This window comes from Myotis lucifugus, unplaced genomic scaffold (assembly GCF_000147115.1).
Source record: "Myotis lucifugus unplaced genomic scaffold, Myoluc2.0 scaffold_297, whole genome shotgun sequence".
NCBI classification, from domain to species: Eukaryota; Metazoa; Chordata; class Mammalia; order Chiroptera; family Vespertilionidae; genus Myotis; species Myotis lucifugus.
In genome coordinates, this window is record NW_005871345.1 from 962,716 (window position 1) to 987,524 (window position 24,809).

Consider the following 24,809-nt stretch of genomic DNA (forward strand, 5'->3'; position numbering starts at 1 on the left):
GAATTTTTATTCACCTTATTTTTTAGATCCCCTGGTGGAAAAAATACATTTGTTGGGACTTTGTTGTTTAAAAAATTTAACCTTAACCTTTTCTCCTCCTTCCCCTCCTTAAAGAATACCCATCAGAATTTCATATAATACTAGTTTGGCGGTGATGAACTCCTTTTAGTTTGTTCTTATCTGTGAAGCTCTCTATCTGACCTTCAATTCTAAATGATAGCTTTGCTGGGTAGAGTAATCTTGGTTGTAGGTTCTTGCTATTCGTCACTTTGAATATTTCTTGTCACCCCCCCTCTGGCCTGCATAGTTTCTGTTGAGAAATGAGCTGACAGTCATATGGGTACTCCCTTGTAGGTAACTAACTGTTTTTCTCTTGCTGCTTTTAAGATTCTCTCTTTGTCTTTTGCTCTTGGTATTTTAATTATGATGTGTCTTGGTGTGGTCCTCTTTGGATTCCTTTTGTTTGGGGTTCTCTGCGCTTCCTGGACTTGTAAGTCTATTTCTTTCACCAGATAGGGGAAGTTTTCTGTCATTATTCTTCAAATAGGTTTTCAATATCTTGCTCTCTCTCTTCTTCTGGCACCCCCATAATTTGGATGTTGGTATGCTTGAAGTTGTTCCAGAGGTTCCTTACATTATCTTCATATTTTTGGATTTTTTCTTTTTGCTTTTCTGGTTGGGTGTTTTTTGCTTCTTCATATTTCAAATCTTTGACTTGATTCTTGGGATCCTCTAGTCTGCTGTTGGATCTCTGTATATTATTCTTTATTTCAGTCATTGTATGCTTAATTTCTAGTTGGTCCTTTTTCATATCCTTGAGGGTCTCACTAAATTTCTCGGAGGTTTCTAGAAGATTCTTGAGTAACCTTATAACCGTGGTTTTGAACTCTATATCCAGTAGTTTGCTTTCATCCATTTCTTTCATTTGTGACCTGTTTCTTTGTCTCCACATTTTTGGCTGCTTCCCTGTGTTGATAGAGTGGCTTTGTGTGCTAAATGTCATATAGGGCCCAGTGGCTCAGTCTCCCTAATTACCTGAGGTGGACACTCTTGGTGCATCCTTTTGTGGGCTGTGTGCACAGTCTTGTTGTAGTTAAGCCTTGATTGCTGTTGGTATCACTGATAGGAATTGACCTCCAGACCAATTGGCTGTGAGGACCAGTTGTGTCTATAATGGGAGAAATTTTGTGCTGGAGACACCCTTATGGGGCAGGACTTGCTTCAGTGGTGCTTTGGCGCTCACTAAGTCTGCCCCCTGAGTGTGTCTCTTATGGATGTGAAGAGTTGTAATCTGGATGGTCTCACTCTGACCACTGGGTACACTGGCTCTTGGATCTCCAAGGAGGTGCTGTCAGTCACTGCCTGAGGCCACCCAGCAGGAGCTACAGAGAGATCTGAAGATTCCTCCTCTTTGTTTGGGGTTTGGAGGTGCCCAGATGAGGCCTAGCTGAAGCAATGCAAGCTGCTATAGAGCCTTGAGCCTTCTTTTGGAAGCTCTGGGGCTCTCTGACCCAGCTGCAGTTTGTTAGGTTTTAGATTGCAAAAGAACAGGCCATTCATATGCAAAAGCCTTGGTGTGCAGCTTGGGTGGGGCTGTAAATTGGGTGGGGTGGGGCCTCAGGGAATCTCCAGGGCGGAGCAAACTGCAATGGCTGCCTGTCAGCCCTGCCCTGAAGAGGTCCCTGGATCTCTGTGTCCTGTGGCACCGTGCAGGAACAATGATCGCTGTGAGCACCTCTGAGAGAAAGCCGTCTTTGTTAACCGGCCCGATGCCAGACTGTCCAGTTTCTCCCCGTATGAGTCTGGGTCCCCAGAGTCTCGCCCAGAACTGGAGTCCAGAGCAGTCAGGAGCTTGTATCTCCCTCCTGATTGAAAAAGACAACAGCGTACCCAGTTGCCATCCCATTTCCACGCGTGCCTCCATACCTCCACACTTCCACACCTCCTCCCAGTCTCAATGAGCTTTTCTCTTTCCTTCTAGTTGTATAAATTCCATTCAGCCAGCCTTCCTGTGGTTCTGGATGATATCCATTTTGTCTTTTAGTTGTAGTTTTGATGTGGTTGTGCGAGGCAGCAAGTTCAGGTGTTTACCTATGCCACCATCTTGGTTTCTCCTAAATTATTCTTATTGCAATTATTCTTATTGGCTTAACTTCTTTTCTCCTAAGTCTTGGGGGCTGTCCTTCAGGAGAAAACAGGAGGTGGTTTTTGTGTCAAATAGAAATCTAAGCTTTTGCCATGTTTCATTGCAAATCTGTGCTCTGAGTGGGAGAGACTAGAAAGGAGTTTTTTAGTTTGATCAGGAGAAAAGAAAGGTGGCACATTGGCCATAGAGTTGTGGTTCTCAATCTTTGGGCTACACTTAGGTGGGGCCAAGATCTAGTGAGTTATGCACCCCATTCATTTCTACCTCTTAGGGGAATTCCATTTTGTATTCAGCCAGAGCTTTGCATCACTGCAAAGCATTGTGCAGCAGCCAGACTTCTTAGCATAAAGTAGAATTAGAGTTTTCAGTAAATTTTAATAACATATTCAGGAATATAAAATTTCAGCAAGCTTTAACAACATACTCACACTTAAAGTGACAGTTAAATTAACCTCTGCCATATATAAAAATCATAGTCTATGAGATTGCCTGTATGACCCTCTAAAACCAGGGAAAGAATATGCATTTTGAGATCAGTTTACAGCCCATAAAGGACTGCAGCTCATACTTTGAGAATCACCACAATGGAGAGTGGTTCTCAGTTGTGGTGAAGAAGAAAGATGTCAGAAAACCTGAAATCTAGACTCTGTCCCTTACTAAGCATGTAATTTGGCCAAGTTCCTTAAGTTCACTGAGCTTCATTTGCCTCCTTTATAAAACAAGGGTGATATCTTCTGTATTGGGAGGTTGTCAGATTAAATGAAAGGGTGTATAGAAAGCATTCTCTAAATTAGAAAACCTAGGTGTAATTATTAGAATATGTATTAGGGTAAGATGCAGAGAATAGTTTTTACTTGAAGGATGTAATTTCACTAAGTACAGAGCTCTCCAGGGCAGGGCTGTAGGGCAAGGTTGCTGAGAGAGGACAGAATCCTCTTCTTGGGTGTTTGAGATGAGAGTGTCCATTTTTAGGGCTGTGGGTGAGGACTGGAATCCAGGTTTCTGTCTCCTTTAGTCTTCCTCTAGGTCAGTGGTCGGCAAACGGCAGCTCGCAAGCCACATGAGGCTCTTTGGCCCCTTGAGTGTGGCTCTCCCACAAAATACTGGCTCTTCCACAAAATACCGACTTCTGCGCATGGGCAACAAAGTTTCAATCGCACTGTACGTGCGCGCCCGCACGTGGTATTTTGTGGAAGAGCCACATTCAAGGGGCCAAAGAGCTGCATGTGGCTCGCGAGCCGCAGTTTGCCGACCATGGCTCTAGGTCATGTGTGACCTCTATTCCATTCTCTAATCCAAAAGCCAAACTTCTTACAGTGGTCTACAAGCCACCCTCTCCCTACTTCCATTACCAACTTGACCTCCTTTCAAATCCTCTCCCTGTTACTCACTTTCCTCCAGCCACACAGGCCTCCTTATTATCCTTCACACACTCCAGGCTGCACTTGCGTTCCCTCTGCCTGGAGATGCTCTTCTTCCAGGTATCTGCATGGCTCACCCTGTCACCTACTCAGGTCTCTGCTCAAATGTCACCTTTCTAAAGAGGCCTCTGTGATTCCTTTGTTAAAAATTGCACACTGCTCCCTCCCACTCTTTATCCCCCTTCCTTGCTTTATTTTCTTTTATGGGGCTTATTACCACATAAAATACTATATATGTTATTCATTTATTTAGTTTACCATCTTCCTTTTACCATTAGAATAACAGCTGCTATCACACACGAATTTCTGTCTGTTTTGTTCACGCTGATTCCCCAGCACCTAGAAGAGTGCCCGGCTTATAGTGACAGTGACTTGTCACAGGTTGTAGAGCTAGAGCTCAGGCTTGGCTCTGCAGGCTCTTAGCTTGCTTTCATTTCTATTTTCTTTGCCTTACACCACAATGGACTTGTCCTCTCATTCATTCATTCAACATTTATTTAGTGCTTTCAGTGTGTTTGTGTATATAGTAAGGAAAAAAATCACAGTCCTTACCCTCATGGAACAAGGAAAACAGAAGATAAAGGATCATACAAACTTTCAGGTGGGGGTGAGCACTATAAGAACTGCAGCAGGATAAGGGGGCTGCAGAATGATAGGGGATGCTTGAGAAAGGCCTTGCTAGAGGTGACATTTGACTAAAGACCTGGAGAAGGAGAAGGAGAAAGCTGTGTGAATCCCTGGGAGAAAATGGCTCCAGGCAGAAGCTCCATCCTGGAAGACCCATCCTGTGTGAGAGGGAATGCCAAAGATGGGAACGGGAATTTTAGAAATGAATTGATGAGCCAAAGAAAACACTGAGCTGGTGCATCCCACTATCCTTTCAAAGGAAAAGATGAGGGCCATCCAGAGAGGGCAGGATCCAGAATATCTTTGAATGAAATCACATGGATGATGCCAACTTTGACTTTGCAGAGCTATGTGATCTTAGGGGACCCCTCTTGATCAGTAAAAGTGCAGGTAATAGTATCTAATTCCCCATGATTATTGTGAGAAATGAATAAAATGCCATTCATTCAGTGGCTGGAGACATAGTTGACACTCAAAAGTGGTAGTTGATATGATGATAACATATAATAACCCATACTAATTTAAGTCCATCTAATGGCCCACTTTCATACAGATGTTCCTGATGACTACGGCCTCTTTCTAAGTTCCTGTCATTGTCATGGTCCTTAGCAAACATTTATATTGTGGTATTTATTCCATGGTGTTTTGCCCTGTTCTCTGGTTCAGTTTTATGAAGTTAAATGGTGGCTAAAAAAGAAGGCACTATTGAAATATATTCTGGATCCTGCCCTCTCTGGATGCCCCTCATCTTCTCATTTCAAAAGATGGTGGGATGCACCAGCTCAGTGTTTCCCACACTTTAATTAATCACATCTTTTTTTTTGTCACACCCATCTGTTGTATAATTTGTTTAATAGTTTTCTTTTAATTTATTCACTTTTTAACATCAAATATAATTAAAAGGAAACTAAATCCTATGGGTTTAATAACCTACTGGCACTATTTTGATACCCATTAAAAGACAGTGCAATTAAAATGAAAAGAAAGTCTATCTATGTACCATCTGAAACCATGTGACATACATGCACACTTAGGGAAACACTGGATCAAGTAAGTCAGTAAACAGAAGAATGTAAATTCATTCAGAAGGTCTTGATGAAAAAGGGAGATGAGGGAAATTAGTCACTAACTTTGCTGGGAGTGTGGATTACATTATTATTTCAGTGACTTTATTAAAGTCAATAAGACCTAAAAGCAAGGGCCTGAATTAGTTGAATTTTCAAAATATTTTTTAAAAACCTGAATTTCTCTGCTCTGATTCTGCTAGCACAACTTTGGAGTTATTTCTCTTTTTGGATACAAAGCTCCTGTCCTATAGTGTGTGACATCTGGGAATGTGTAGCCTGTACTCCCTCTTTTTCCTTCCTCGGCCCTCAATTCTATATCTTCTTCACTTCATATACCCCGTACTGTCCTGTCTGAGAGGAGCCCATCCCATTACACTCTTCCACCTCTCTAGAGCCTTCTCTTACCTTGGAAAACATAGTTGAATGCCAAGGCATCAGGCCAGGACACGCTGTTACTTTGCCTGTAGCTAGCGTAGCAGATTTGGGACCACTGACCCTATTGCTAGACTTCCCAAGGATCTTTGAAATGGGGTTTTGCATTTGCTTTTTACATTTTCTAGCTTAATACTAATATCTACTATCTAACTGGAAGCTAGATATTAAACAGCCAAATGGATACTGCTGTCTTTTTTTTAAAGTGACATTTAAGTGGCAGTTGAATTCAAATGTTACTTAAATGACACAAAAAGATGCCTTCTATGTTGAGTACAATCCTCTGACAAGTTTAGCACTGATTGCTTTATAACAGTTAATTAGTGAGTGGAACCAAACCCTCTGAGTGAGGGAGATGAACGCCACGAGCCCTCAGGGAACTACTCCTGGCGGTGTCCATAGACGTTAAAGCATTTCTTAGTTGGAAACATTACACATTCACTTTGTTCTGCATGGAATCTGGTCTCACTGGGAGCCAGAATGTTCCAGCTTCCTCACTCATCACTTAGCTTCCTTTTCAGCCCTAACAATTGGAAATGGATGTCTGGCACCAGTTCCTTTCTCCTGAAGAAAAATGTGGCAACATCAGTGACCACTTACTGGACTTGCCGTCTATCCTCAGGAGGCTGACTCAGTTCTGAGCTCTCCCAAGAGCATATGTTTGGCCTAAGGGATTGTTTATATCGGCAGCCACATTGATAGAATTTCCTAGACTCAGATCAACCTTGTTTCTGATCAGTTCTGACTCGACTCAGGAACTCGAAAAAATGCCTCATAGTCTCTATAGCCAGGGATTGAGCAGAATTTTCTATTTCCTCTGAGCTATGTGGGGGTCTTCCACAGCCCCAAAGTCTATTTTTTTTAAAAAGACAACCCCCATCTCAGTTCCTATGCAGGGGATTAACCATTTTCCCCCAATCCTCCTTTACCCTATATTGGTAGCTATTGCTGCCCATTTCACATTTTCTATTATTTTTGCCTCCTTAGATGGAGGATGCCTTAACCTCAAAGAGCAGACAATTGAGTTACTTACTTGGTTCCACGATTACACGGACTCCTTTTCCAAAGATGAGTTTGTCTGACACAGCACTTGAGGGCTTTCCCAATACCTCAGCAGTGCCCCCACCACTCTTCTTCCTATTAACTATAGGACTGGAGGATCTTTAGGGCTTGGCTTTTAGAAAGATGGCAATTGTCTATTATCCAACTCATTCATGGTGATTTAATCAATTGCCAATAGGGGTGAGTTTGCTTTTGGGAGTGTTTTGTCTGAGGAGTCGGTAGCAGCACATATTCCTAGGCTAAGATTTCCAGGGCAGGACATGAAGTTCTCTGAATGTTGCTTTCAATTGTTTTAAATTGTCCTCATTTCCTAGACCCTCACCTAACTCTCAGTCTTGGAAAACTAGCCTCACCAAGTGGATGGGTCTTGGATCCATGACTATTCCAGAGTCAAGGCCTCCACAGTCACCAGTGCTGCTTAAAGGGCAGAAAACGTGTGGCATCACAAGAGGAGACAGGCTGTGTGCAGCACTGATCAGGAACCAGTGATTTACAGTGCAGTCACAGTTAGCATGAGCAGCTATGGCCGGTGATTGCCGAAAAACAAATCAATCTCTGCTGAAATTCATCTTCTCAAACTGCAAAGCAAAGCACTGGGCAAATCTCTCTAGGGATCTGGGTTCAGAAATTCCCTATGAGATGGCTCATGTAATTCTCTTGTGCAATAGAATCAACACAAAACCAAGACAAGGATATTTTTGAAAGAAATACCTTTTTGTATTCCCCAAACATGTCTGTAAGAACATATTGAAAAGCCAGTTTCATCTCATCGAGAACAGCAGCGAGTGAGCGGCCAGGTGCTGGGGGTCACTTCTCTTGGCCCGGTCAACTTCCTGGCATCCCTCTGAGTCACTGAGCAAGGAGGGGTGGCTACTTGCTGTGTTCACCCTCTGGGGCAAGGTAGGCAGGCTGAGGCTTTCCCGGGGAAGTGCCACCTTTGCCCCTGCAGTTTTTGTACAGGTCTCTGCGGGTTTTGTAGCACTGTGCGTATCCCCCCAATTCACAGTGTTACAGAGCTTTACAAAAACCTCCCTGGGTTTCACCCCCGCGTGAACTCTGAGAACCCCTGGGGCCGGATGTTTTCTCCAAGCCAAGCTCCAGCAAGATCAAAGGGTTTGGCAGTTGGCTCAGGGCAGGCTCGCCCAGGTGCTTCTGTCTGAGGGTCTTCTGCCCCACTGGTTACATCTGCCCTGGAGTTTGCAACTGGAATGGACTTTCAGAAACCATCACGTCCACTCCCATCTGTGCTTTCTGGCCAGTTTTCTTTCAGATGGTTTCCCACGGAAGACTTTGTCAGCTACCTGAATGTCTCAAGTGGATTCTGCATGCTGTGGGCTAGGTAGAAAATGTGTGTGATCAATGTAATGTCTCCTGTCACCTGCTAAGATCTGGGTTACCTCGGCTTGCCCCTGCTTTACACCTGAATAGTGTTAAATAGTTTACAAAAGGCTTTCACATAAATTTAAAATTTTATCCTCTCCATTGACTCTCTGGTTGCTAAATTCATGGCCAGAAGCCCATATGGTGCTTTGTACGATTTAGAAAAGGCAACCCCACTGGGTGCATGCGGAGGCAGCAGCTTGGGAAACAGATGGTACCTTTGTGTGCTTTATAAAAGGTTTCCCTTTCTCCAGTTCACGCAGCTCCACAGACAGGGCCTTTAGCCCCACTTGTCCCCTTGGCCAAGTGCCCTTGTGCAAGGCACAACTGTGGAACTAGCAGTGTCTCTGTCCAAATTCAATTGATATTTTTAATTTATAGTCTTGTTTAACCCATGCTTTTTGACATAGTTGCTCCCCATTTGAAAACTCTTCTCTGGGGCTCTCAAGACATTGGTCTTGGTTCACCTTTGATCTCTGTGTCTATCAGTATGAAAATAAAGCGATACACTAGGCTTATCAAAAGTGTCCTTATTCAAAGTGAACCATTAAAGGGGAGTGTGAATTTTGTTGTTGCTATCAAAAGGGAGCAGGATTAAGAAAGGTTGATCTTCAGACTTTCCCTGGAGGATCTTATCCAAATCCATGGCTTAATCCCAATTTTACTTATAATCTTTGTGACAGCTCCTTCTTGCCCTGCATATAACTGTATGCCTGCCCCATATACAGAGCCAAACACTTTTCTGCTTTGTAAACCCCCCAAAAAACAAATAGGAAACTAGGGAATGAAGAACTGTTATGGCCTCAGTAACCAAGTAACAGGATGGTTTAAGGCAGAGAGCAGGAAATTGTGTGTCATGGGGAGGGCCAGATGAGAATAAAGAATGGTAATTTCTTGAGTATAACTGTTATAAGGTGCTAGTCTTTGATGTGGCAAAAGGTTGGTGGTCACTGTGTTGAATAATAGATTAAGCTTCTGATTAACCCCTGTGAGACTCATTGACCTCCTGGTGCTGCTGTGCAGACTTTCCCAAGCAGCCATCAGAAACTGGTTTGAATAGAACTAGTTATAGGAAACAAAAAGTTGGGAATGAAAAGGCAATTAAAATCTCAAGTTATATCAAAATTTAAACTATGCAACCTTGTGAGTCTGGGACAGTGACTTTTACAATCCTGTGGCTATGGCAGAGAGTTTTGGGGTGATGAGTCCCGATGAGAATGCAGTTGCTGCGGTTCCCAACATTCCACTCACTCTCTGCAACAGGAGTGTACATCCATGTACCACATGACTTTGCAGGGCCTCCTAGGCCAAGTGCACATCTGACTCTATCGACTTCGGGGGTTGGCCATGCTTTGGTCCATAGAATATGAGTAGAAGTAACAGTGTGCCAGTTCCAAACTGTGGCTCCAAGACACATCACATCATGGATTTCCACCAGCACTCTTGAACCCCCACCTTCTGAGAGGAGAAGAGTATACTCCAGGGAGTCGTTGCTGCTTCAGCCTGGTTCTTAGAATGTAGGGCAGACTTGAATCTAACCCACATCTTGAAGCCAAGTCAAGCTGGCCTGCAGACCAGTGAGCAAACAACAACAACAACAGCAACAAACAACAAAAACCATGTTTGTTGTTCTAAGCAACTGATATTTTGGGATTGTTTGCTATAGATCATAATCAGAGCAGAAATAGCTGATTAATACAGAGGCTAAGCTAAACCTTGGTGGGATTCCAACTATGAAGTTACATGCTTAAAATTGTTGGTGGCTCCCCATCATCTTCAGAATAAAATGATATGGAACACAGGCTTTTGCTTACCCTCCTCAGGCCTGTATTTTGTACCTTTCTACCTGCTCCCTTAAACTCAGCTGCATTGAACTGCTTGCTTCCTGAAAGCTCCATGTTCTTTCATACCTCTTTGCCTTTCTCATGTGATTGCTTTTACCTTACATGCTCTTTCCTTCTTCCATTCACAAATTTGGTCCTTAACCCATCTCCTTAGATCCTATTCTCTTTCTGGTCTTAGATTAGCTATTGATTTCCTGGAAAGCCCTAACTGAAGGCTGACGACTGGATTGGGTTAAATGCTCACCCCTTCCCTGAATTTTCATGACATTCGGTGCTTATTTCCATCATCGCACTCAAAGCCCTTTTTTTCTTCTTCATAAGTTAGACACCCTTGAGGGAAGGGGTTTTTCTTGTTCATTTCTGTATACCTTGTGCCAGCACAGTGCCTGGCTTGATGAATGCTCAGAAAGTGTCTTAAAAAGGATGTATCCCATGTTCAGAGAGGATAAGCGAGGAAGTGACAGAGTAATGGCCAGAACCCACACAAAACCACCTCCTAGTGCCCAGCTCTCTTTCTGGCACCAGGCTGTTTTATGGAATACTACCTTCATATGTTTGCCAGAGCATAGCAACATTAGTGGTAAACAAATTGATTTTTAACATTAGCCTGACTTAAGTATCATTAGGAGGATGAATTTGTTGTGATTTGCTTCACACAATGAAAGACATTCTAAAACCAAATAGAAATGAGTTTCACATTGTCTTCATATTTGGAGTATTCAGATCACATTCTTTTCCACCAACACGAGTAATCAAGGATCAGTTGTTCCTCTGGAGAGGACTCCCAGAATGTCACAGCTGGGAGAGACTTCAAGGATCATATATTCACTCCCTTGGGTGTTCAGATGAAAGAGTGTAGAAAGGTCCAGAGAAGTTTCACAACTTGGCCAAGGCAACAAAGTTCAAAAGAAATCAAATATTCCAATTCCTAGGTCAGTTATATATTTTAGTATATTAGGTAAATACCCAGTCTTCTTTGGTCTTTTATTCTGGCATTCATTATCTGAAAGTGTTTCTGGGTATCCTCTTAGTCCTTCAGCTGATCTCCTTCCCTGAAGTGGCCATAGAATGGCCCCAGGTGACCTGGCATTTTCTTTGTCTCTGTGACTTTTCAATGTTGTATGAGATACTTTTCTGTGTGAAAGAGTATGGTTGGCAGGCACAGGGTGGGGATATCCTGAAGTTCGGCTCTTCCTGGAAGGAACCAGGCCATGTTCTCAGTGCCTGGCAAGCTCTTCTTCAATGAAGAACAGAAGAAAGGAACAGTGTATGGGGACTAGGTTTTCCATGGTAATTATCCAGTCTTGGCTGGGACCAAGCCTCATGCTCAGAGACTCAAAGTACTTTGTGAAAGTTTATGGGAGACCAACCTAAGAAATAAAATAAATATTAGACAGGAATGTCCTCCAGGGATATGGACTTTGAACTAGCTTTATTTATCTCCACCTCCTGCTCCCAGTGTTGACATGTGCTCTTTGAGGGTTATAGTCAAACTGCAGTATATTCAAAAGAGAATACCAGGCTATTGAAGAGACTTCAAACCATGTACAAGGAAGAACAGCTAAAAAAACATGGGGGAAGTACACCAAAGGAAGGGGTATCTCTAAGAGTGTTTGATCACAGTCTTTGGATATCTGTAGGGAAAGAGCTGGCTTATTAAATCATGTCTGTTAATGCATTTTATCTATTGCAATGTGTTGGTTTTGTTGAAGTACTGTATCTGCAGATATATAGTTTGAAAAGAGAGGTTAGTTGCAATGTGGAATCTGAAACTATGTTAATGAACTTTCCATAGTCATTTAGGTTAAAATCCATTGGTCTATCTTACATTTTGGATGGAACTTTCATCCATATATGGTTTTGTAACATTATCCTTTGGTCAATTGGAAAACATTGGCTCATGAGTTAAACAACTTCCACATGTTTGATATTGACACATTTCATTATACAATATCAAAATATCACAGTAGCTAATATCACCACTGATATCTTCATGTTGGGGACCCATCCAGTTCATGGTAACTCATATAAGTTTTCCTAAACTCTAATTTTTGCCTAAAGCTTAGATTTTTATCATTAGTAATAATTATCAGTTATTTTTCTTGATGTGACAAGCTCAGTTTGTTCATTTTCAAGAATCCCTGCCAAATATCCAAGTCTGAATAACTATAGTTTGTCAGTCATTCTTTCAAACAAAAATGGTGTTTCGTGAAAAGAGTGGCTTGTTCAGCTTGCAACTCAAACAATTGCACAAATGTTTTCTCTTGAGATAGCTATCATAATTAGCAGAAATGTACATCTTCTTTTGCCACACAGAATGTTAAGAAGACATGTACTCAAAAGCTGAGATTTAATAAATTAAGTTTTTGCTACTTTGTCAATGTTATAGACTGAATTTTGTCCTTCTAGCATTCATATGAAGCCCTCCCTCTCAGTATCTCAGAATGTGGCTGTATTTGAAGATACAACCTTTAAAGAAATGATTAAGTTAAAGATGAGGCACTGAGGGTTGGGCACAATCCAATTTGACTGGTGTCTTTGTAAAAAGAGAAAATTTGGACTCACAAAGAAATGAGACTTGCAGGCACAGAGGAAAGACCATGTGAGGACACAGTGAGAAGGCGGCCCACAGCAAGCCTAGGAAAGAAGTTTCAGGAGAAATCAACTCTGTGGGCATCTTGATCTTGGATTTCCAGTCTCAGAACTGTGAGAAAATAAATTTTTCTGTTTAAGCAACCAAGACTGTGGTATTTTGTTATGGCATCCCTAGCAAACTAATATAGTCAGTAATATTAAAAAAATTTAAATTCTTTATTGTTTAAGTATTACATGTCTCCCTTTTCCCTTCCATTGACCTCTCCCCAGCTGCCCACCCCCCCCCAGCACATTCCCTCACCCCCTGCCCACTGACTGTGTCCATTGGTTATGCTCATATGCATGCATACAAGTCCTTTGGTTGATCTCTTACCTCCTCACCCCCCTGCCCCCCCGCCTTCTCTCATAGGTTGGTCAATACATTTTAAAGTAAAACTGACTCTTCCCCAACATGTACTCAACTCTACCAACAAATACATGGCAGTGAAGGCTATAATGGTTGCTAGTACAGAATTGATGCCACTGTCTTGATTCATGCTAAGGGACTAGAAGTTGTATCCACCATTGTTTTTGCACCAACAGTGAAGATGTAAACACAATGGAAAAAGGCAAATAATACTTTGGTATTGTTGTTGCAGAAGACCAAAGGAAACCAAGCGATGCTTTAAAGAAGAGGAGTGACACTTTTTATTTACGCCAGTGGACTCAGGAAATAACTTTCCAAATCTGAGTAAAGTAACATGCAGGGGGCTTCTCCTTTATATTTTTCTCGGGTCTTTGTCCTGCAAATATGGATTATGCTTCTGGTCCTTTTGTGGGTTTGCAAGAAGGCCCCCAGATGTTGGGGGTCTCCAGGCCATATCTGATGGTCTGGGCTGGCGCCAGAATTAATAACCCTCCCTCCGGGGCAGTGCACTGTTCACAGTTTTATGGCTTCTGTAACAAGTTCTGCAAAACCAGTTTCTGGGAAAGAAGTAATGACTTAATTATAGGTTATCAAGAATGTACACTGGGCTGGCTGGCATGGATTCTGATTGCTATCCCCCCAAATATCAGGGTTACATTGGAATTAGCCCTTTTTAGCCTCCTCATTATTATAAAAATAGTTCTGACTTAATGAACTCCTAAAAAGGTGTTGGAGTCTCTAGAGGTTTATGGACCATACTTAGAGAACCACTATCTTAATTTTTTGTTGTTTGTGCTATTGAAGTTGCAATGGTAGCAGTGCAGTCAATTCCAGGTTTCCTCTGCTGCCTCATCTCTCTCTATTTGTTTGCTAGTGATTAGTAGAGCAACTTTATCATATGTTTTGATTAATCAATGAGTAAGTAGTCAGAAGCCACACCTAAAGGAATTACAAAAAGAACAACAAAGCCCAAAGTGAGTAAAATGGAAAAAATAAAGATTAGAGCAGAAATAAATTACATAGAGACTAAAAAAAAACCAGTACAAAAGATCAATGAAACCAAGAGCTGGTTCTTTGAAAAGATAAACAAGATTGACAAACCTAAACCAGACTCATCAAAAACAAACAAAAAAAACCCCAGAGAGGAGCCAAATAAATAAAATAAAAAATGAAAGAGAAGTAACTGACAATACAGAAATATAAAGAATTGTAAGAAAATATTATGAACAACTATATTGCCAACAAATGGGACAACTTGAATGAAATGGATAAATTCATACAAACATACATATAGTCTCCCAAAACTGAATCAGGAAGAACTAGAAAATCTGAGCAGACCCATTAAAATCAATGATATCAAAGTGGTAATAAAAAAAACTCCCAGCAAACAAAAGTCCTGGACTGGATGTCTTCAGAGGTGAATTTTACCAAAACTTTCAAAGAAGAACTAACACCAATTCTTCTCAAACTAGTCCAAAAATTCAATAGGAGGAAATACTCCCAAGCTTATTTTACAAAGCCAGCATTATCCTAATTCCAAAACCAGATTAAGATACTACAAAAGAAAGAAAATTATAGGCCAATATCCCTGATGAACATTGATACTAAAATCCTCAACAAAGTATTAGCAAACTAGCTCCAGCAGTACATTAAGCAGATCATCCACCATGACCAAGTAGGATTTATTCCTGGGATGCAAAGTTGGTACAATATCACAAATCAATTAATGTGATAATTCATATAAAACATGAAGGATAAAAATCATATGATCATATCAATAGATGCAGAAAAAGCATTTGATAAAATCCAGCACCCATTTATGATAAAAACTCTCAGCAAAGTGGGAACAGAGGGAACATATCTCAACAAAATAAAGGCCATATATGACAAACCCACAGCTAACATTTTGCTCACTCTCACTAATTATTAGAGAAATGCAGATTAAAACCACAATGAGATGTCACCTCACATCTGTTAGAATGGCTACTACCAATCAATCCAGAAATGACAAATGTTGGATGTGGAGAAAAGGGAATCGCTGTTGGTGGAAATGCAAATTGGTGTAGCCACTATGGAAAACAGTATGGAATTTCTTCAAAAGATTAAAAATGTATCTGGCTTGTGACCAATGATTCCACTTCTTGGGATTTATCGGAAGAATCCCAAAACACTAATTTGAAAGAATATATGCACCCCTATGTTCATTGCAGCATTATTTACAATAGCCAAGCTATGGAAGCAACCCAAGTGCCCATCAATAGACAAGTAGATAAAAAAAGCTGTGGTACATATACAGTCAAAATTTATTTCTTAAACACCTCCCATCCTGAATAATTTGGTTCTCAACCAAGTTGTTCACAGATTAAAAAATGTCTCTGTAATTGACCAAAACTTCAATTTTCGACCTGACAACCTTTTCATGATGAGGTATTAGCATGACAAAAAGCTTCTCACAGGCAAAGAAGAGAATGCTTTTGTTGCTGGTGATTAGCACAATTTTAAAACATCAAGAGTGCTAATGTTGCTAAGGATGTGAAAATGCTCACGAAACATCAATTACAGGCAACTAGAAAAACTGTTGTTGATTGGATAAAGGAAAAGAAGTTAGTTGGTGACAGTATTTCGGAGGCAGTGATATATGAAACATTCCTTTAAGGCTAGTACAGGGTGATTCAATAAATTTAAGAAAAGAAGTGTTTATTTGTAAATTAAACAGTACGTTAGACATGTATATAAGAAAGGTTGAGGGAGGAGGACAGGAGCAGGCTGAAAGAGATTAATGGGGGTAAAAGGAGGACCTATGTAATACTTTCAACAATAAAGATTAAAAAAAAAAAGAAAGGTTGAAACAGGAAATCATTTGGAGTCTGGAATGGATTAATTCAATTTAATTATTTCTAGTGGGAAAAATGATTCAGTTTTTGAACAAATTGCTTCTCGAACATCCTTCTGAAATGAATTAAGTTTGAGAAACGAGGTTCCACTGTACACAATAGAATATCACTTGGCCATAAAAAATATGAAGTCTTACCATTTGCAACAGCATGGCTGAACCTAGAGGGTATTATGCTCAGTGAAATAAGTCAGTCAGAGAAAGACAAATACCATATGATTTCACTTACATGTGGAATCTAAAGAACAAAATAAACAAACACAATGGAAACAGACTTCTAGATACAGAGAGAGAATTTGTGGTTGTCAGAAAGGGGGGTGGGTGGATGGGTGAAAGATACAGGGACTATGAAGCACAAATTGGTAGCTACAAAATAGTCATGGGGAAATAAGTAGAGCATAGGAAATATAGTCAATAATATTGTGATAACTATGTGTAGTGCCATTTGGGGTACTGGAAATATCAAGGGAACACTATGAAAATGATATGATTGTCTAAATGTTAGGGGCAGAAATAGAATATTGGGGAACAGCTACAATTATAAGAAATATTAATCATGCTCTGTTAACCATCATGATTTTGTTCTGATTAGAGAAAGCATATTCTAATCTTGCTGAGAGTTGTATGTCCTGGGACATGGGAGCTAACATCGGAATGCAGTCCATCCTCCTGTCAGTATGGAAAGGTTTACAACCTCATGGCTGAGACAATCTAGTTCAGGAGGCACCTGCTCTTTACAACCCCAGCCCCTATTACCTGTAATCTGGTCCTGGGGCACCCAGAGGCGCCCACCCTCTGCGTCCCCCTTCCAGCCCGCATGACTTGTATCCCGTGGCTACTTTCCCAGGCCTGTAATTCTTACTTCCCCACATAATCTTTGTCCTTCTACCCAATATAAGCAGCTAGCTTATGGTGGAGTGCAGAGCATATTTTTGGGGATGACCTGCTGCTCTCCCATACTTCGGCAGTATTGGAATAAACGCTCATATATGATTCAACCCTGTCTCTGCTTAATTGGCTCAAGTAGTGACAGGCAGCCCAGACCCCTTGGTTGTCTGGTTACATAACCACTAAACCATATACACAAAACCAAAACATAAGAAAAAGAAGTGAAAATGGTTCTTAATTTTTCGCAAGATGCTCAAATTTATTCATAATAAGAGAAATGTGAATTAAAACTCTACTGAGGTATAATCTCTCACTTATTCAATTGAAAAGAATAAAAGTTTCACAAATTAACCCCCCCCCACATGGTTTTCTGCATAACCATGGCACTACTGTTTCCCACTTAACAAGGTTAACAATTCCTTAAAATCATTTAATAGCCAGTTCATGGTTAACTTTTCCTAATTGTCCCCAAAATGTTTTTTACAGATGGTTTTTAAAAACAAGAATCCAATCAAAGACATTTAATTTGGTTGTTAAATCTTTTAAGTTTCTTTAGTCTGTAATAGTTTTCCTTCTACTGCTTTTTTTTTTTAAGGAGAAATCAATAGCTTTCTCCTTTTTAAAATATTTTATCAATTTTTTGCAGAGAGGAAGGGAGAGGGATAGAGAGTTAGAAACATTGATCAGCTGCCTCCTGCACACACCCGCACTAGGGATGTGCCCACAACCGAGGTACAAGCCCCTGACCGGAATTGAACCTGGGACCTTTCAGTCCACAGGCCAACACTCTATCCACTGAGCCAAACCGGTTAGGGATCTTTCCACTGCTTTGCCTCTACTGTATTAGACCCCCACACCCCACTTTTCATCACATTGATGATTGAAGGGATTGGGCCTGTTGTCCTGTAGAATGTCTTACCTTCGAATTTGTCTAGTTAGTTATTAGTATAATCCTTTAAAAAAAATTGATTTCAGAGACAGGAAGAGAGAGGGAGAGAGACAGAAACATCAATGATGAGAGAGAATAATTGATGGCTGCCTCCTGTATGCCCCCTACTGGGGATGGAGCCTGTAACCCGGGCATGTGCCCTGACCGGATCAAATTGTGACCTCCTGGTTCATGGGTGGACCCTCAACCATTGAGCCACACTGGGTGGACACTTTATATAATCCTTTAACTTGTTCTTCTAGCTCTCTTATCTCCTGTTGGAATTAAAGGTTTAATTAGCTTTGTTAAGCTATTTATTTTTGGCAGGAATTCTGTGTAGGTGATGTTGTGTCCTGCATACTGCATCAAGTTAAGGTAGAAATGACTTGCTTGATGAGGCTAAGATCAATCACTAGGTTAAAATGGTGACAGAAAAACCTATATTGTGCAAAGTTACATATTCCCATTGCAACCAGAAAGTAATCTGAGACTTTAAAATGTTTTTAAACTTTTATTTTTGACTTGGAACTTTCCCTGCATAATTTCTTGCATGAAGCAGGAAGCTGGTCATATTTCTTTTTTCTGTTACTGTTTCTGCTCTAGCAGGAAAAAGTTTCAAACTCATCACTATATGCTCAAAAATTAGTATTTAAAAGAGTCTGCTCCTTTAGAAAATAAGTAATCCAAAGATATGTTCCATTTCTGTGCTAAAAAAGAGAATTTCATTAAGTGTCATCTTTCACAATTATTTATATTCTACGAAAATGGGCTCTTCTGATGTTATTTTGATTGCGTTGATGCATTCTATAATTTAAAAGTTATTTTGAACAACCTTGGAGGAGGCCTAGGTGTAGTTTTCTTTCCCCATGCAGTGCTCTTGCTTTTCTGGACTTAAAAGAGCAATTGGACTTGCTGTGCTAAGTGGTGGTTGTCATCCCAGGATGAAGGGATTAATTCCTGTGTTCTTGGATTAAATATATGCATGGTTAAGAGAAGAGTGAAGGAGAGCCCTGGCTTCATAAACTCTCAAATCTATGGAATTAACGATTGATTGATCCTCTGAAGTGAGCAGAAATATTGCTTAGTTCCCAGGAAACATCTTTCAAAAACACATCATTTAAGTAGGTAGGCATAAATGTGTCGTTGCTCTGGGATGAGGAGACTGCTTGGTGGCATTTGGTCAGAGAGGGAGATGCCTTGATACTGAAATAATATCCCAGTCCTGCTAGGTCTTCCACTATATTCAAGGACCAGCTCAAGATTGATCTTCTAAAGCTCTTCCCAGCTATCTCTAACCAACAAAAAATTTCCCTTCTCACCATCTGTTCACTTACTTGTGATTTTCTGATAGCTCAGGTTTTATTTATGAGAAGTTTGTACTTCTCATCATATCACTAGGCCATTTGTCCCGTGCTGCTTAATAATGACTTTCTTGCCATCTCTACTTCCTCATTTGACAGTTTTCTCATGAGAACAAGACACATGAACTAATTGGGTTAGGAGATCCTGGGTTAGAGATTCACCTAGTGGATCTGCTTTCAGTATGGCCTTTACAAATACATTATTTAAAAATAACTTGAACTCTGCCAGCATGTCATATTGCAATGAGATGGAATTCAATTCACAACAACCAGTGTCTAAGCATTTTTGTACATTTTTAGTAAATGTTTTGGCATTTAGTAATGCTTTTACTAGGCACTGAGTTCTTTGAAGGGAGGAGTTATGTACATTGGGCAGATGGGGTTCATCTTCTTGGTTCATCATATGCAAGTATGTGACCCAGGATACAGGCTCACAGTCATTATTGGTCCCATTCCTTCTACTTCTTCCATGATTTTCTCTTTTACGTTGTCCTGAGTATAATTAATAAATGTTAAAATGTGTGGTTGGAATTATTTATTACTGATGACTTAGGTAATACTTGTTCATTCTGAAACCATTGCAGTAGACAATGAGTAAACCCCTAAAGATAGGAGTCTGGAGGCAAGGGGCAATAAAACTCATTTTATTTTCCCACAACACTCAGAGGGCTCTTCCTGAGGCGAGACATACATCGTGGATCATAGTTGGGTGTTTTTCAACAAAGGCTTAATACATTTCAATCTCTGTGGTAAGTAGTCACAGTGAAACACAGCAGTACAAAAACCCTCTTCTTCTTTTTTTTTCTTTCCTTGGCATTTTGCCATTACCACCCTCTGCCATCCTGAACCTCAGAAATCTCCTTTCACTGATGTTGTTATTGTGGTTAAATGCTATAAAATTCAGAGGCACAAAATTATTATAATCACACAAATCAATAAATAAAACACTAAGAATCTGAAAAATAAATGGGTGAAGAACAAATGAAGAAAGTCACTCATTGGTTAACAAACTTGGAAAAAATGTTTCAACCTTCTAGTAGTAAAAAAAAATGTAAATAAAGCATTAACAAACCATTTTTTCAGATATTTAAGCAATGTTTTTGTTAGAAAAGGTGAAGTTCCCCATGCTGCAATGATCTCAAAACAATAAAAATTGTTACTTTTTTTATTGGAAGCCAATTAATGAATATAAAGAGGGTGAAAACATTCATACTAGTTGGAGCAAATTTTGAGAAATTTGCTGTGAGAAAATACTATACATGTTTGAATATAAACTGAGATTTATTATCCTCAGAAAAGAGAGAGTCCCCTTATATTTGATTTCCTACAAATTACAGAAAGCAATATTATACTGCTTTCATGCAATTAATTTATTTTGCACAGTTAAGTACAGCTTAATGAAGACACATTATCCTGGAATGATCTCAATCAATGCTAGTCCATGGATGCTTCTGGAAGTCCTCAAATAAGATTAATGAAAAAGATAACTACATAATTGAACAAAAAATCAGTAACTATTCTTGGGAGTATGCCTTTGAAATTACAAGTGTTCAATATTGTTTAAACAAATCTTTTAAAGTGAATATTTTGCTGTGGAGATCAAGAATATCACAGGATAAACAGCAAAGCAACTGTTCTAATGTTATGTAAATAGATATTGTGGTTCAAAAATGTTTTTAGTGATAGCTTCATGTATGGATTCATAATGTGCTATGATTCAAACAATTTAGACACAAGTGAGTTTGATGTGCTTGAAAAAATGTTTGAAGATTAAAAAAGCAGCTCTTAGTCATGAAAAATACATTGATTTGAGATGCCTGTGAAGCATTTGAATAAAATTTGTGAACTATGAGAATTTAAAAAAGCAGTAATTCAAAATTAATATACATTTATATAATATGTGGTTTTAAGTATGCATGTGTAACTAAGTTGATAAATAAATTTTTGAAGTAGAATTTGACAGTTTCATCTACAACCCTAAGTGTTTATATATTCAAGTTGGCCAAAACTTAATTTTGAATCTTCCATTTGAGGAAGTGAAGGCTTATTTTAGATTTTATATGCATATATTTTAATATATAAAGCTTATATGTATAGTTTCCTCATATAATTTAAAAAATAAAAAATTTTATAAGTACATATATGTTCATCACAGCAATTTTTACAACAGGAAAAAGGTGAAAGTTGCTTAAATTCTCAGTCATAAGAGAACTGATTAACTAGACTATAGTATGTTCCTAGATACAGTATTAATATGGCTTATTAAAAACACTGATTAGTCCAACTGTGATGGCTCAGCATCAACCTATAAACCAGGAGGTCACGGTTCAATTCCTGGTCAGGGCACATGCCTGGGTTTTGGGCTTGATCCTCAGTGGAGGCATGCAAGAGACAGCTGATCAATGATTCTCTCTCATCATTGATGTTTCTCTTTCTCTCTTTCTCCTCCTTCTTCTTTGAAATCAATAAAAAATAAATTAAAAAATTCTGATTAGGAAAAGCATCTAATAACATAGAGAATTAATTGTACAATGTTAAAAAAGATGCAAATGTATGTTAAGCAAAATAAGTCAGTCAGAGAAAGATAAATATCACATGATCTCACTCATTTATGGAATATAACGAACAACATAAACTGATGAACAAAAACAGATCCAGAGACAGAGAAGCATCGATCAGACTGTCAAACCTCAGAGGGAAGGTAGGGGAGGGTGGGGGTAAGGAGGAGAGATCAACCAAAGGACTTGTATGCATGCATATCAACATAACCAATGGACACAGACATCAGGGTGGTGAGAGCATGAGGGGGAGGCGGTGGGAGGGCATGGGGCTATAAGGACACATATGTAATACCTTAATCAATAAAGAAAAAAAAAGAGATGCAAATGTGTGTAAAGAAAACTAAGAATGTATAGGCTTCCTCTGCTTTCAACATAGACTTTTATAATTAATTCTAGGGAGGAAAAGAGCTCAGGTCATTGAGTTCTAGCTCCCAGCCAATGTAGACAACCTTCTCAGTGCAGCCATCCACATGAACTCACTTTCTGACAAGGATGCTTGTTGCACTGCTGAATGGCTTTCAACTGATACAAAGGTATTCCTGCTATTGAAATGAAATCTCTTTTTCCAGGTATCCTCCCTCCTCCTCCCCGCCCCCACCCCATTAGCCCTAATTCTGCCCTTGACTGCAATGGATGGGTTGATGCTCTTTGGCTATAGACTTCTCTGGGCCTTTTCCTGGACATGGAAAGATAGGTGCCCGCTTTGGGAGACTCCAGACTCTCACTGTATGACCACAATGAGCTTCCAAACAAGACAGAACAAAGTTTCATTTGGACAGTGTTCCTCAAGCTTTGAAAATTCTGCTATGGTTGCTTCAGTCTTTAGCTTATGGCTATTATTTCTATTAGAATACAATGCTCCCTTCCTCCCACTCCAACCTTAGAAAAGCTAAAGCCTCATCACTCACAAATTATAGTTGACTCTTGCACAACACAGATTTGAACAACGTGGGTTCACTGGTTTCAGATTATTTCCTGATACCAGTTTTTGATGGGAATAGAATGAAAACATGAGGGATGTGATGGGGAGGAGGGTTGAGGAAAGGGCACAGAAAGATGAGAATGGTGACATACTTTACAGTGTGTAGAGGATTGGCAGCTGGCAACCTCCCTTAGCTTTTGCCAAGACTTTGGATTATTCCAGCCACAGCTAAGCATTTCTTTTTGGTGTGTGTGTGTGTGTGTGTGTGTGTGTGTGTGTGTGTGTGTGTGTGGCGGGGGGATTGGATTCTGTGGGATTCAAGGATTCTGCAGTTTGAATTTTCATATTTTCTTTCAGAGACCTTAATAAAATACATATCCTAATATTGACCTTTATCTTTTCTGGGGTGATCAGGTTAATATCAATTCAAGTGATAAATACTGAGTCTTCAACAGCATTTTTTCCTGGTACTGATGTCTTTGTTTCTCTCCTTGTACTTTGTCCCCGTCCTTCCGATCTTTCTTAGCTTTACTAAGTAGGTAGTGCACAGTAGGGAACATTTTCTTGGAGAAAAAAAAAGTAAAATAAATCTACAGACTTAGGAACAGCCAGGGTACAATCTCTTATAGGCAGCTGCAGTACAAGAACATCCTTGTAAGGCTGTTCAAACTGGCAATGATTTCTGATTAGCAGAGTCCCCATTGCCATGTCATATACTCGAAGTGAGGAAAGGTCCTACTGCTGATACCTTTTAATGCCTATTCAGTGTATGTTCAACACGTGGGATTCAGAGTGGGAGATGGGCAAGGTCAGTGATGTAGGAAAGCATTATGTCAAAGTTCTAGATAGATTTTTAGATTTTCCTAAAGTACATGCTGAGTTGTAATACCACTTTCCAATAATTCCCTTAACTCTCAGTCTTAGTAGTAAACTCAGCCTTCTTAATTCCCAGTGGGAAGCATTGAAACCATGAAGATGCTCAGGAGAAAGTCCCCCAGTCTCTGTCTTTGAGCAGGTGTCATATGATTGATGGAATTGCAGTATGGGAATGCCTAAGAAGCTGATTCTCATGCCCTGCCCTGGAGGATGCTTCCTGGGTAGTTGGCAGTTGAGACCCACATCTGTTGTGAACTGGCCTAAAGCCAGCAGCTTTTGTTCTCTGAATTGGAAAGGAACTCAAATGTGGGGTGTTAGGGGTACAGGGAACCACAGGATGTGGATATTCTGGGTCCCTGGTGCCTCATAAGGAAGATGCATCTGCTGGATTAGGCAGCTGGTGAGAAAACTGAGTCAGCAGGGACAAGGGCAGTTTCCCAGCACTCAGGGCCCATCCGTCCTACTGCTTTCTACCTCTCAGAATGTGGGCTTTTCCTGGGTTATTAGCCAATCTGTATAGTCAAGTATGACCACTGGGATCCGTGTGATGGCGTAAACAATGCTGAACAAGGAGTTCCTTCCTCCAGATGTGTCGGAGACCAGATGGCTTGTAGTGTGGAAGCCAAAAGGCTATGGCAAAACCATCCTAATCCTTTCCGGCAAGCGATCTGTCTGTACTGATAGTTGACTTGATTAGTGTATGTAGGATGAAGTCTCAGCTTTCACCACTGAACTCTCTATATGCAGAAACAACATATGGAAACTGGCAGAAATATACCCAAATGGAAATGCAGTGTGATTAGATATGTGTTTTATTATTGCTCTTGGAGTCTGCATTAGAGATAGAAAAAGATTTTCCTCTGGAGTCAGATTCACCTACTTTACCTGGAGCCTCCAGACTAACCCAAGATTATGCTGACTTGTTCCAGGTTATTTTTGAGTAGACCACGTCTGCCATAAATACATGGTAGAATGAGGTGAGGTGTTAGAACAAAAGTAGATCAGAAAGTTGGAGTTGTCTAAGGTGAGAATGCTTCTTTCTTCTATTGAAGGGATATGATCTGGACATCTCCCATTACAGTCCACAGAAAGGTACACTCAAACCTTTGCCCAGGTGCATTCAAATCTTTGCCCAGGAGCCATATATCCCGTAGAATCTAAGATTCAGTTCTGAGCTTTTACAGAAGTGATATATAGATAGCCCAACCTTTTCCAATGGCAAATATAGTGATGAAGTAGCTGGAGCTGGATTTAGGTAGGAACTTTCAAGTCTTTCTGAGTCAGGCACCTTCAAGAGTCATAATATCAGTGGAGTTCAGGTGCAGTTCTAAAATGCTGCTCTGGGAACAGATCTCTGAGAAAAATGACTCAAATGGCATAAGGTGGTGTTATTTTTCAGA

General features: G+C 40.1%; 2 gene segments (V, D, J or C); both read right to left on the reverse strand.

Annotated features, from left to right (window-relative positions):
- The window catches only part of LOC102429626, a 291,722-nt gene that overhangs the window by 94,016 nt on the left and 172,897 nt on the right, over positions 1–24,809 (reverse strand).
- Positions 1–24,809, reverse strand: part of LOC102432981 — a 50,594-nt gene that overhangs the window by 11,031 nt on the left and 14,754 nt on the right. Inside the window, 1 exon segment of the C gene segment in view lies at positions 6,727–6,790. Coding sequence covers positions 6,727–6,790 — 64 coding nt within the window.